A 14,402-nucleotide genomic window follows, 5' to 3' on the forward strand; every position below is an offset into this window, starting at 1 on the left:
ACACTTGTCTACAGAGGGCAGGTCCCTGTTCTGCACAACCAGACAACTCAGATGTGGAAGATAACAACTCAGACTTTGTATTTCTTTAAAGCTTCACATTTTCTCCAAAGCTTTGCCAGTGCAATTCACTGACTTCTCTGCTTTAAACCAATACAAAGGAGTCCTCTTAACTTGACAGTAAAAATGTACTTCTCTTTTTCCAGTGTTTGTAGCTCACATTGTCTACCTATATTTTGAACCATTTAATGGCAAGGAATTGCAAAGGAAGAAATTCTGGGAAAACTTGTACTGTTTACAATTTGTTATTATAGATTTGCTTGAATGGTATTGATTTCAGTGGACTTTCAGTCAGATCCCGTAGATATATATATGTATGTATATATCGCATGCATGCATGCAAAGCTTACCTATTTCTTGCTCTGTCTTTCTGAGACATCTGACTTTAAGGTGTATCTCTATAGATTAGATTTTTCCCTGATTCTACTGATTTAATTTCTTGACTACATAATTTATTTTAAACCTTATAAATAATTTAAATTTATTTTGAAAATTAATGCAATTTTTACATTCAGTACAATTTAATTTTTAGTCATGGTTTTTGGTTGCATATTTATTATTTTGCTTGTATTTTTATTTCTAGCCTTTGCAGTGAAATTCTTAATTAAATTGTGAGACATCTGTTCTCTGAATCATCTCTTTTTTCTGTCAGCTGTCTGGAGCTTCTCAGAGCGCTTAAGTATTTTGGCTACCCCTTTCTGAGAGCAGAGACTTAATTTTAAAATCAAGCTCTGCAACTTCTACCGTACTATTTACATACTGTAGTATTTACATACAATAAGTAAATTTGTATTTAGCCGACTCATTTTACTTCTGTCATGCATAGTACTCGCACTTGTGTGTCCAATATATCAGCTTCTCTTTCTGCATTATTATCTCTGTGCATATTGAAATTTAATTTTAAGAGAAAGTCTGAGAGACAATGAAAGCTGAACCGAAGCGCTTTCTTGTCGAGTTTTTCAGAGCTTAGTGTTTTTTTAATTACAGAAATTTCTTATTGCCTAAAACAGGGCTTTCAGTTTCAGCAGTATCCTGTATCAGCCATAGGAAAAACAGCCCTCAGTTTACACCTCATGAGGCTCTGGATGTTAGACAACACATCACTGCTTAGGGCATCTGCACTGAGATTCCTGGAACCCTCAATGTATGGGGTTTTAAATCCAACTCAGAGTCTCTTCATGCTGTATATATTCTACTCAGATTTGGAAGCATTTCCCTTCCCCAAAAAGGTTTTCCCATGCTGTTTCCTGGGAATTTGGTAACCAAATGCCAAGATTTTAGCAAATTAAGGGATATGAAAGCAATAAGGACAGCACTGAATGTATTTAATTTTGTGATTTGTTTCCAAATGCTAAGGAGTTGAAACCTTATTCATATTATTGTGACATGATGTCATCTAAACAGATAAAACAGATGAATAAGAGCAGCATATTTTGAGGAACAGAAGCACTTAACAGATCAAGTTTTGTTTTATAAGGAGAATCTGGTAAGAATTGTTAATGTGAATACAGACAAATTATGGAATATTGAACCTCATATAATGGTCCTTCCAGCATTCCCACATTAGACAATTCCTCCCCTGTCTGTTTAACACAAGCCAGCCCACCACTGTCCAATAAACATATGTGTTCTTCTCTTCCTTCGCTCTAGGTGATGTTTACAGAAGAGGATGTCAAGTTCTACTTAGCTGAGCTGGCCTTGGCATTAGACCATCTCCATAGTCTTGGGATTATTTACAGGGATCTAAAACCAGAAAAGTAAGTTAACAAGAAAAATCAAACTGAAACATAAATACATGAACTTTTAGGTTGTTTCTGCTCCTTGTCACGCTACTAAATCAGGTGCCAGAGGCTCTGCCTTCCTTCTTGTATGTTAGACTCTACACAAGGCCCTCACTAACATTTTAGCATGAGGCCAAATGTTTTGACTGTGCTACACTATGATGGGACCTTTGCGTGCCTGGCCTTCAGTTTAGTGAATGATCTCAGCACAGGATTCGGATCCCTGTGCCTTTAGCTTCTGTAGCACCGTTCTCTATTTGCAGCATTTAATCTGGCCTTCCCCTTGCTACAGTGTAAACCACTCAAAGCAACTCCGCTTCCAGCTCATACGAAATATGTCACGGTCATGGCACTGTTCAATTTTATTGTAACCATTACTTAAAGTGAATGAGCATGTCTGAAAACTAGTATACCCGTTAGCTCACAAGAGACATGATAATCAGGATTTTTAAAACACTTTTGCTAACTATCCAAAATATTTTCCAAATATTTGTTCTCACTTGTATTTGCAGCTATTTTCTACTCCTAACATGGTGCTATGGAGCATTTTCCTTTCTCTTCTTTTATTTTCAGTACTTCAGAAGAGCAAATAACACCCTCAGTGCTATCACTGGGAATGGCATGATACTGTTCTTATTCCATGCCCTTTGCCTTGTGCTTTGCCTGCATCTGCTGGGCCGGCTCAAATAAAGCAGGCTGCAACATTTAAAAGTTACCAACCTTTTTGATGTAATGGTTGCCATCATTTATAAAAGATGACCATTAAGGGCAGTCTGCTTGGCAGTTGTTTACACTTTCAAAGCCTAATAACAAAGCAGCCTTTTCCTTCTGTGACATCTAATTGAAAAATCTACAGCTCTTTCTTTAAAGTAGAGTGTTATTGCTTTCACGCTCATGGACAAAACAGGAGACCAAAAGTGACAGAAGGTGGACTTGGGCATTGGGAAGTTGAAGGGGAGGAAACTGTTTATCTACATTACAGTTCTATGTGATTTAAATTTTACGTTCAATTTAATGTTTTGGTTAGAAAAATAATAGTAGTAGTAGTACCAAACAAATTTAACAGACAAGAGTTCTCATTCTTTTAGGCTAGAAACTGTTTTGCAGGTGACCAAATTTTCCAGTCTAGTCCATTTATGCAACCAAAACTGAAAACCAGAGTCTTAGGCAAACACGGGAAGTCATCCTCCAAATTGAACAACTGGAGGGAACAAAGTACCGATTTGTTACTCATATGAAATGCAGGTAGGCAGTCGTCACACTACAGCTGCCACAGCCATGTGCTGTTGCATCGTCTGCCAGAAGCTCTTCGGTTTCAACTTCATTCTGAATTGCTTTTTTATCCATCTAGCATCAACAATCATGTACGTAATAGAATAACTCCAGTTATAGGTTTTCAGTTTTAAACTTTGATTCTAGTGAGCGTTAGTATGAATCATGCACTACTTTTCTGTCTGATGTTAGGCGAAGCTGATTTTCAAGCTAACACATGATATATGAATCTGCTATTTGAAGGTATCCAGACATGAGCTTGTATATTCAAGTATAAGTCACAATGCTGCTACGTTTATAGGGACATGCTGTAATTTTTTGCTTTAGGACAAGTTAGAAACCAAGGAGAAAATTAAGTGCATGTCAAAATTATTCACTGTATTTGAGATACTGAGAACTGGATTTTTTCAGAGTTCTCATCATGAAGTGTCACTTTGCATTTCAAAGCACATTTCTCAGTGACTCCAGTTGCAAGTGAGAGCACTTAAAATTTCTGCAGACCAAGCTGCAATGCTTCAAATCAGGGATCAGTGAATCGAGAAATTAGAGCTCACCTAAGAAAGGAAGGTGTCACTGATTTGCCGTTGTCAAATAGAAGCATGTCAAAAAGGTGGAATCCAGCTTTCTGTGTATTTTTGTCTGAGCTGAAACCAGCTATCCCCTTCACTGTACCACTCTGCTAAAATCCCTGAGTGTTAGCAGTCACCCAACTGGGATAAGATTTCTCTGGAAGAAAACAGAAAATATTATTGTGTAACTGAAGACTTTTATACAGTGAGTGGCAACCCTCACTCTTGTATTTCCTAACTTTTGTATATATGGTTTATGGTCTTTTATGTACAGTTAAATGGATAGCAGTAATACAGTTTAATTTGGATACAATTGCCATAGTATAAAATTGGTTTACATGAATATTACTGTTGTACAGGAAAGGGAATGACCCAAAAGTTCTTACCTGGAGACAAAGCGAGGCATCTGATTGAACACCACATCTTTTAAAAATAGTTCTATTAGTGCAAAGCCTATGTGTAGCCATACCTAGGACAGCAGAGCACGACAGCCTGTGATTTCACTGGAACTTAGGGTTTACATTAAATAAAGAGATACAACAGAATAAAAAAATTATTCTCAAGGGAAAAATTGCTGATTTTTAAAGTTATTTCTTGGAAAGAATAGATTTCTAAATAAGACAATAGAAGAAAATTAGGACCATCTCAGGATGTTCTCATCCTCCCCTTGCCCCTGGCCTAGGTTGAATATATCAAGGCCATTATAGGTGTGTTGCTAACCTAGTCTTAAAATAGCTGCTGGTCTCCATAGGAGGCCTAGAAAGGACATCTAGAAAGTTGCTCCAAATAGGTAATTTGAAATTTCTTTGCTGCTGTTGCAGGCCACTGCTCCTTGGCCTATCCTCCTGGACTCCCCAGCCTGCTCGTTCTGCTCTCAGCAGCAGCCTCAGGGGATTGTGAGCACATCATTCTTCTGTACACTGAACTCTTCTTCAGTAGTCAGTCTTTATAGGTGTTCAATCATTCTCATTCCTTGCCTTGGGTTTCCCTTGATACCTATCTCCTTTGAAGTGAAACGTGCAGAATCCCACACAGAAGAGGCATTACCAGTCTGATTAGAGCACCAGGTTTACTCTTATCAGATTTGCAGAACTGAGATAAATTAATTAGTTTGTAATTTCCCAATTCTCTCTCTCCCCCGCTTTGTTAAAGGTAGGCACTGCACGTGATCTTTCATTGTTTAATGTTTTTGCTGTCCTTCAGAAGCTTCCAAAAGTAACTGCTAATAGGTTTGAGATATCTTCAGTCAGCTCCGTAAGTATCCTAAAATGAAGTTTATCAGAATTGTTTATGTCGAAAAAACTAGTTAGAAAATAGGACTGTTCAGACCACTTGAAAGAGCTCTCAGTACATTAAAATTTAAGGTTCAGCATTTTTTTTTAAGATTCCTTGAGCAAAAATCCATGTTAACAATTCAAAGCTATGAATTAATTTTATGTGCAACTGAGAGTAGTTCTAAAGTCAGCTGTACTTACTTCAAAAAGGCAAGGAATTGAGTTTTCTAGTTAAATTCTTGTTTAGAACAAGCAGATGCTTCCCTTAAATTGTTGCAGCCAAATTCTTCTCCTTGAGTTGTCTTGGTGGTTTCAGTGGCATCTCTTGTGGAACAAGGTATTGTTCAGTCACACTGAGAGCCATTGAGTCACTTACATGGTGAGACACATTTTTATTTAAGAACTGCAGGATCAAGCTGTTAAATATGGTATAAACATACCAAAATAGAAAAATGGGAACTTTTAAAGTAGTATGTGATGCATGTTATTTCTTATGCTGTGGTTTAAGGGTATGAGTGACTTAGAAGTAACTCTACCATCTGAAAATGCGCAGACTTTATTATTTGTCTTTGCTTTTTCTCTCTCCAGGAACCTAGGTGCACTTCGATATGTTCTGTCAGAGGGGCTTTGATTAACAAGGAATATGTATGTTGTAAAGCCCTCAGTTGTCTGTACAAGGGACAGTTCATATAACTGCTCCTATAACAACTTATGATATGCTGAACTATATTCTAAAACACTAAACACCAAACACCACTGTTTAACACCACTGTTTGCATGTTTTAAACCATGGCAATTCATTTATGAATGTAGCTGCCCTGTGTAGAGAGGGAAAATCTGAAAATCAGTACAGGACAAAGACTTATGGTGGAAAATAAACATCAACTTCCATCAAAGTAAGAAGTCCCTTTTGGGGACTTTGGGGTGTCAACAAAGCCACAGCAGAGAGTTTATGTTCAGCCGCATGAGATAGCATGGGATCATGTGAGATAGTATGGGATCATGCAAACAAACTTTTAAACTGAGATCACTGAAAGCAGTTTGAATGTGTGTGGGATGATCCTGGTGCTAAAATGTTCAATCATAGAATAATAGAATATCCCCAAGACACTCCCAAGAATCACACTGTGTGTCTGAGAGCATTGTCCAAACACTTCTTGAACTCTGTCAGGCTTTGTGCTGTGACGACTTCACTGAGGCACCTGTTCCAGTGCCCAATCAGCCTCTGAGTGAAGAACGTTTTTCTGATATCCAGCCTATACCTCAGGTCCTGTCACTAGAGAGAAGAGATTGGTGCCTGCCTCTCCACTTCCCCTCGTAAGGAAGCTGTAGACTGCAATGAATTCTCCCCTCAGTTTCTTCTTCTTTAAGAGATAGCCTTATTTTGTGGAATTCTCTGTTCCAAGCCTTTGTATGGTTAACTTATTTATGATATTGGTATATTTTTCACCAAATAACGGTTGTTACTGTTTTGAAGAGCAGGTCAACAATGACAGTATCCTGTAAAAGCAAACCTTAAACTGAACAAATGAAATGGAAAAATCTCATAGTGAAAGATTATCACTCAATGGAATTATAGCCTAGTTTAGCATTTAAAAGTAGTCTACTTTTTATGGTTTTTATAATTTTAAATCATTAATTTAGAGAAAATATTATTCTCAAGCTTGAATCACATTTTCAACTTCTGGGGTTTTTTCCCTTCCACAGAATAATACTAGTTTATGGCAGATATCTTATCCTGGAAACCATAGCTAAAGTAATTGTGATTGTCACAATAAAATTTCTACTATGGACATATTAGGATAAAAGGGAACTGTGAAGTGATAAAGATAAAAAGAGATGACATAGAGTATGATCAGGTAATAAGTTTGCTTCTACAGTCAAAGGGAAAAAACTATTTGTTGTTGTAATTCAGAGTTTAGTAGCAAGTATGTTGTTCTTGGCTTCTTAATGTCACTCTAAGATAATTCAGTGCAACAGTTGTCTTTTTTTTCTCACTTTTAGCATATTTTTTTTCCATCAAATATAATATTTGGTTAGTAACTGTAACATTATTGGTGGTGGCAGATGGCAAATATGGAAGCACCCAGCTGTCCAAAGAGTGCTGCCAGGGGCCTGAGGAAGCTGCCAGCAGCCGAGGGCACTGTATAAGGGTGGTTAGGGAACATGAGACAGAGGATGAAACTGTAGATCAAGTTTTAGGGGATATAGAATACAACACACGTCCATTGGAAACCAGGATCTGTTCATTTTGCTGCTCATGTGAACATTTAGTGTGAGAAAGTCTATTGTGTGCTTCTGACTCAATTAGGACAGTATTATCAGTCTGACAGCTGTGTTGATGTTGCCTCCATCCCTTTAATGAGGGTAAGGTATGAACCTACAAATCAGTGTGAAGGTGAAGGTATGGGAAACATACGTTGTATACATACAGAAGCAGCATGGATTTTCAGTTGGAAATTAAGAAATATAAAATCTATGAAATATAAAATTGATCTTTCTGGGAAAATTCCCACAACCTTTGAATTGCATTGTTATTCACTGGGGCTTCCTGGGTGTGGGGCAAAATTTTGCATGATTTCTTTGAGCTCTACTGCCCCTTGCTGTTTTTCCAGATCTGAGTTTGGGGAGTTCACACTCACTTCCACAATGGGAGATGTTTTATTCTGTTCTCTTCTGAAGCACGGTTTAGGGGTTGCAGTCAAAAAATATACATTTAAACACACCTGTTATAGGCTAGTACCTAAAAATTATGCCTCTTCAAGAAAACTGTGGAGAAAGAATAAAGGTAAAGTTGCTTTCATTGAGAAGAAAAAGCTTTAATTATTGAACGCATTATGGGACTCAGCTTCTGGCCTTTATTTGATGAATCACGCAACAACAGGTTGTTCCAAACACATAAATGAATGACCAAAGATCATCTTTTTTCAATTATGTTTCAGTACAGACACAACCTTTCATAAAAGTATAGCCCATTATGTTTGGTTCACTTCTGTCTTATTTTCTTCCTGAATAAATGGATTAAAGTGACTCTCTAAGAGAAGCAGAATATAAAAATAGCTGACACCTTGCTAGACCATTTTGAAAAGTGAGTTAGAAGTAACTAGAACTGAAGAAACACCACCTTCATTACTTACCAAAAATCATTATTTTTCGGATTCAATGTTCCTTCTTGTTTCCACAAAACTAGCACTGCTTTTTGTGAACTACAGTCATTTTCACACAGAAATGTTGGAGTGCCTTTGTGAGAATAAAATACATTGTCAGGTGACAAACATGAGAACACTTGAACTTGGCTTCCAGGCTGAATTTTCATTTGTGATTTTGGACAGAATAAATTAACAGAGGCTGAGATCCAAGCGGTTAGGCTGTGACTAGTCATTGTTCTCTATGATCACTTTTATTACTTCAGCATGAACCTGTAGAGTTAATTTTAGGTCCGGTGAGTCCAAGCCCTGATTATTGGCGTGACTGCCGTTTATTATGATGAGCAGAAAACCTGTAGCTCCTTCTCCTGCTGGAGGAATACACTCTGCAGTTGTTGGTTTTGAACACTGTGTTCTTTCTGAGCTCTGTTTGCATGCTCACCTCGAGCATTCCTATGGAGTAAGGAGGAGGCTCCTCATGCAACTGCTGCAGGCTGTGTGTGCTTCAGACATGAGATTAGGCAGACCTTTGAGGCTCATTTTTCTTTCTGGAGCCATAGAATCCACTAACAATTTGTTTACATAAGTTTTGATTTGAGTCTTGCATATCTCCTTGTCTGGCTTAAACATTTTTTTCTTCATGTTTGTTAACTGACCTCTGTGCCTGACTAATAAATAAATGTTGGTTTTGTTTTTATTTTTTTTGCTTTATAGCATTCTCCTTGATGAAGAGGGTCACATTAAGATAACAGGTATGTGAGGCACAGAAAAATTAATGTCTACAAACTGATTCCTTTTTCTGCAGAATGTTCCATGTATCTTGGTCTTTGGTTGCAAAGAGTTTGCTTACAAAAACTACAAGCCAGAAGTTTGCGTGGTGGGCTTCCCTGACAATTTTCAAATCCCCATGCTGCACAGTACATGGAGAACATAGCATTTTCTTGGTAAAATTGTACTCCTGACTGATGTGAAGCATGCGGACTTGGCTGCCTACCACTGTGGATGAAAGGATGCTCCCGTTATGACTGCTTTACTCCAAGCAGAGGATGCCTGGAAAGACAGCCCTTTGCCACCCTGGAGGTGCTGTCTAGCCATCCTTTTCACTGGTGGCATCTGTGATTATTATTGCTAATACTTTGCTTATCTGAGCAAGAATCCTTACCAGCAGTGCCTTCACCAAACCTGAACTGTATATTTCTGTTTATTTGAACTCTCTCTTCCGCTTTGGGCCAGAACCTCTTTATGAACAGAGAAAATGGTATATCTACTTTCAGGGTGTATTAACAAATGCCAACCAGACACTCCATGTCGGCAGAGCTTCAGCACTTAAGTGCTTGTAGCCTTTCTGCACACAAACAGAAGGGTGCTTTGTCAGCTGGTTGGTGTGTTTTGTTAAAATTGATTAAGTGAACAAAATCATAAATAATCATTGTTATAGACTTGCAAGTCTTTTTTGTTTCAATTTATTTAGATTTTGGTCTGAGTAAAGAAGCCATTGACCATGACAAGAGAGCATACTCCTTCTGCGGGACGATAGAGTATATGGCCCCAGAGGTGGTCAACCGACGAGGACACACACAGAGTGCTGACTGGTGGTCTTTTGGTGTACTAATGGTAATGGAAAATTTGTGTTTGTTTGTTGGAGGGATGGCTGTAGGAGGGATTAGATCCCTCAGATAAAAAGTACTGCTTTCGGCAGTTAAGGCTTGATAGGAAGGTAGATGCGTAATGATTGCTTGGTCATTTTCATTGCATCGGCTGTGTCAAAGCAGCTGCTCCAGGCAGTATGTGAAGTAACATTTGGCCCCCAGACTCCCTCTTTTTTCTTACAGTCCTTTGCTGTCTCAGTTGGTTGCCATGAGTCATGAATATTTCTCCAGCACAGAAACAGGGCAGGGCAAGCTCAGAAAAGCGGGAGTATTTCAGAAGAAACATCTTCCTAGCTACTGACACGGTTCCTGTTAGGAAACAATTCCCCAAGCAGCAATTTTCAGATGTTAGGGACATCCTTCTAGAGAAATGCAGAAATATACTCTTTTTGCAAAACACAGATTTAAAAGGATGTATTTTACAGGGCTCTCTGAGCATTTCACAGGACCTCAGTGGTTCTTTTGCTACTCATTTGTCTTCTTTATAACAGCACTGCTGACTCTTGTTCCACTAATAACTGGCTGTGCATGTTCTGTAGTCTTATTAGCTCAAAACGCTCTCTTTTCTTCTGATGGGAAAAAAGAACAAGTGCGTATGGATGCCATGGCATCATTCTTTCTTCTGTATCATTTTGTAGTGTCTTGATTATGACCAGTTTGGGATGTTTGCTTTGTTCTGAATACATGCTGAAGCTGGTTAAAAAAAATTCATGTGTGAAAGAGTTTTAAAATAACTGTTCTTCGGAGGGGAAAACTCACCAGAAACAGACACAAGTGTATCAATTGACACAGAATAATAGCTAGGAATTCATCTTTTCCTTACAGCTCTTTGCATTAGATTAGTTATACAGAAGTTGCAATTTTCCCCTGCTGTTGTTTAACCGTTAAGAGCCCTGCATGCTATTCTAAAGGTAGTTTAAATTAAGTCAATATCAGAAACTTCGCTAATTCATTTTTATACATGGAAATCAATGAAAAGTTAGATAAAATGCAAATGAATTTACTAAAAATCAGTCATGACAGATTGATCTAATATTTTACTTTATGAGATAGCCATCTTTTTCTGAACAAAGGAAATGAAGTGGATCTCATAACCTCAATTAGAATAGAGTATTTGCTACAGTGTTGCAGGGGAAATCCATTTATTGAAGATGCTTATTAGTCCAGTAATAGTCCAAAATTGATATAGTACCTATACCATCATAGGGAATAACACCACAGAAAGAAAGGAGCTATTTCAGAAGAGCAGAAAGGAATAAACTCATTGTGAAATGCAATTAGCCTGGAAAGTAAAAGAAATCTCCTGACTGCTGAAGAAGTGAGGTCCTAGAAAACATTTTCCAAGAAGAGCTCGAAGAGATATAGACTACAGTGAAGCTACTTGGCTTATGAGAAGGACCCAATTACATCCTCCTCTGTGCTGAAGTAGTTGACAGTGGAATGCGGTGTCAGGAAAGTTTTTCAGAGAGGTATTCAACTCTCCTCAAGCCAGTCTTATAAAATTAGCTGTTCATGTGCTAACCTGCTCCCCCACTGCACCTATCCAGCCTCTTCAGTCTGTGGTGCTCTTGGTGCTGAAAGATGAAGAAATGATCAAGGAGATGGTTTGTGACACCATGTATTTATTGCTCTCACAGGGATATGTCCAGATAACGAAGGCGATGCTGCCTTCGTTTTGGAGCCCAGACACCATGTATTTATTGCTCTCACAGGGATATGTCCAGATAACGAAGGCGATGCTGCTCTCTCCTGAAGTGTGCAGGCTGCAGGTGTACCCAAGTGCTCAGTGCATGATCACCACCAGGCAGCACAGCACAGCTCTGCAGCTGTGGCTCACAGTACATCTCACCACTGTTATTGCAGCTTCCCTGCAGAAGCAGAAATTAACACAGTAATGTGCTCTTCTAATACAGAACCATTTCCTGTGGCGTGGAAGCTATTTTAGGTAGCTATATAATACACTACATTCCACAATCCATAGAGTATGTTTAAATTTTGTTTACCTTAAGCAGACAACTGGTGCCACCAGAGGAAGTAAGTATAGGAAGCAATGTGAATGGAAATTTGGTGTGGGGAGGGCCTACATCACTGATCTAGCAAGCTGACAGGAGTTAATCTAAGTAAATATTGTAATTTATTGTCTTAGTTTTAAAAGGAGTGGAACATCCTTGTCTCCTGTGGCCACAAATACATTTGTGGATGCTCAGCAGTTCTGAACCATGTGTTTAATCAGGGAAATCACTAGGTTATATCTCATAGAATAAATATATCCCTACCCCCTACCCTTTAATTTTTTATCATATATTTGATTTCGGAGGATAGCTGTACCTTCTCACTATCTGTCTCCAGTTAAATGATGGTGCATTTGGTGAATAGATTGTTTTTCTTTCACCAGCTAATAAATTGGGCTACTCCCTCCCTGTTTTTTGCTAGGCTTTCTTTTTTTTCCCTTCCATCACTCTTTTCAATGCTCCCTTAGGGATTCAGTGTATTAGAAATAGAAAAGATAAAACTCTCTATAAAAGGAGATGAATTAAAGAAAGTAAAAACTTTGTAAGGGTATGCTTTAAGCCTTAGAGCATTACCAGACATCTTAGAGAAAAATATGTCTAATCAGTTCAATCTTTTTTCCTTTTCAGTGTTTAGCTGGTTGGGACAGAAAAAGGGTATTTCCACACACTAAAAGTTGGGAAGATTTTCTGATGCTGTCTTTTGCTCTGCTCTTATCTCCTTGTTTTCCTCGGTTTATTACTTGTATGTTCTATTAGGGAAGCTGTTTTTCTGACAGTCTGAAAACCTGAAGATAATTAAATGGCATTCAAATTAATTATTAGCATTTCTCTCTAATTAATTTGCATTATGATGTAAAATAGACAAAGAAAATATACCAGTTGGTGGAATATGCATAGATTGAAAGGAAGTGTATGTGATAGTATAATTTTCATATTTATGTGATAGTATAATTTTCATTAATTTTTTAATATTTATCAAAAGAGGGAATATATTAGGCAGATAGTTCTAAAATGGCCTATAACCTCATTATCAGAAGAGCAACCAAACACACTCTTGTCTGTTCTGTGAAGAGGGATGAATACTTGGGTATGAAGAGTTGGGTTGCGCTAGCAACTCCTCGCCAACCTTCACTGACCAGAGCACAGGCTAGAATCACACTGAACCATCCTTGAAGACAACCTTAAATGTGACATGTTGTGATGATTAATACCAAAACAAATTGTCTGGAAATTACTATTTTCCGGTCTTGACTTTTTTATTCTTTATGTTATTAATTATTTCATTAATTATTATTCACTGGGGGTTTTACCATCAATACCAGTATAATTTCATTTATCACCTGGTAGATCTTTGGTGCAGGTCACACAACCAAAACTGTTACCTGCTCTATTTGTTTACTGTTCAATTTGTTTGAATTGTTTCACAGTAGCTTAGTATATATCAAAGGGTATAGTTATAAAAATCTTGAAATTTATCCTTTGCAGCATTCCAGAGGACAGTACCAACCTCTGATTAAATATGTGATGATGACTGCTGGGACCCAACTATAACTTTGTGCTGGTGAATTTATGTGGTTTATCATGACTAGACAGTTTTCAATTTCTGCCTTTCTGTATGCTACTCACTGCATTGGAGATTTTGGATAGGTCATACTCTGCAAAAGCTTTGCATCAACAAAAGAAATCTGCATCAACAGGCATCTGATTCAAGTTGTTAAAAAGTTGAATATGTAAGTAATACCTTTTCAGCTGCACTGCACTGCAAGAGCAGTCTTGCTGTCTCTGAATCCCAGATAAACTGGTCTGCATGATATACCATGCGCAAGTCTCTTAGAAAGCCTCTCAAAGCAGTGGTTTTGTAGTTCATTGTACCAGGTGATTTACAAGGCCACAGACCTCATGGAAGTTTTATCTGCTTCAGTTCAGGAAAAAAACACCTTTGAGAGTCTTGTGAGCAGAGAGGGGAATATAATTAGAGAAAGAATGGCTGTGATGACTTAATAGGCAGCCCCAAATAAAAATTAATGTGTTTATATATGTCAGCAATTTAGGGAATGTGTAAGTAGTGAAGTCTTCAAAATGTTTTGGTATCCAAAACATTCAGCTCTGTAGTAATTCTGTAGTAACTATACGGTAGCGTTGGAAAAATCAATATAAGACGTCAATGCATTACAATCTTCTTTTACAAAATCCCATCATAACACTTGTTTTCTTCCCAGTGGAAGAGATAATCTTCATGAACATTATTTTGAATGTTTATGGTTGCTGCTATGTTAAGGTATTCAACCCTTTGCGAGCATTAATTCATTACGCTTCACACCCAGCTAATAATGAAAAATTCTTAATGCTTTTTACAAATTATAAAATTGAGTGCTTGAGCAGCTCTCAGATACCTGAAAAATGATTTGAAGTGTTGAGAAGAGAACCTGGCCATTCTGACAAGAGTGTCTCTCTCTGGTATCCAAGACTGAGTGGTATCGAGTTTCTTCATAACCCTGAATTTTATCCTAGGCTCACAGTACTTCAGCAGACTTGGGCTGAAGTAATTTGCACAATCTGCTCTCCTTCCATCTGTTAGGAAGATTCATATGGCAGTTACTCCAGGCTGTAGATTTTTTTCTCATTCATTATCTTCCTCAAAG

The 14,402-nt window shown here is 37.9% G+C and overlaps 1 protein-coding gene across 10 annotated transcripts in view; it reads left to right on the top strand.

Annotated features, from left to right (window-relative positions):
- The window catches only part of RPS6KA2 (ribosomal protein S6 kinase A2), a 283,503-nt gene that overhangs the window by 212,727 nt on the left and 56,374 nt on the right, over positions 1-14,402 (top strand). For all 10 annotated transcript variants that reach the window (XM_027686577.1, XM_027686606.1, XM_027686594.1 and 7 more), the window contains 3 exons: positions 1,708-1,814; positions 8,814-8,851; positions 9,571-9,713. In XM_027686577.1, coding sequence (XP_027542378.1) covers positions 1,708-1,814; positions 8,814-8,851; positions 9,571-9,713 — 288 coding nt within the window. The remainder of the gene's footprint in view (positions 1-1,707; positions 1,815-8,813; positions 8,852-9,570; positions 9,714-14,402) is intronic.

Source organism: Neopelma chrysocephalum, unplaced genomic scaffold, assembly GCF_003984885.1.
Source record: "Neopelma chrysocephalum unplaced genomic scaffold, ASM398488v2 Primary Assembly neopelma1_23, whole genome shotgun sequence".
NCBI classification, from domain to species: domain Eukaryota; kingdom Metazoa; phylum Chordata; class Aves; order Passeriformes; family Pipridae; genus Neopelma; species Neopelma chrysocephalum.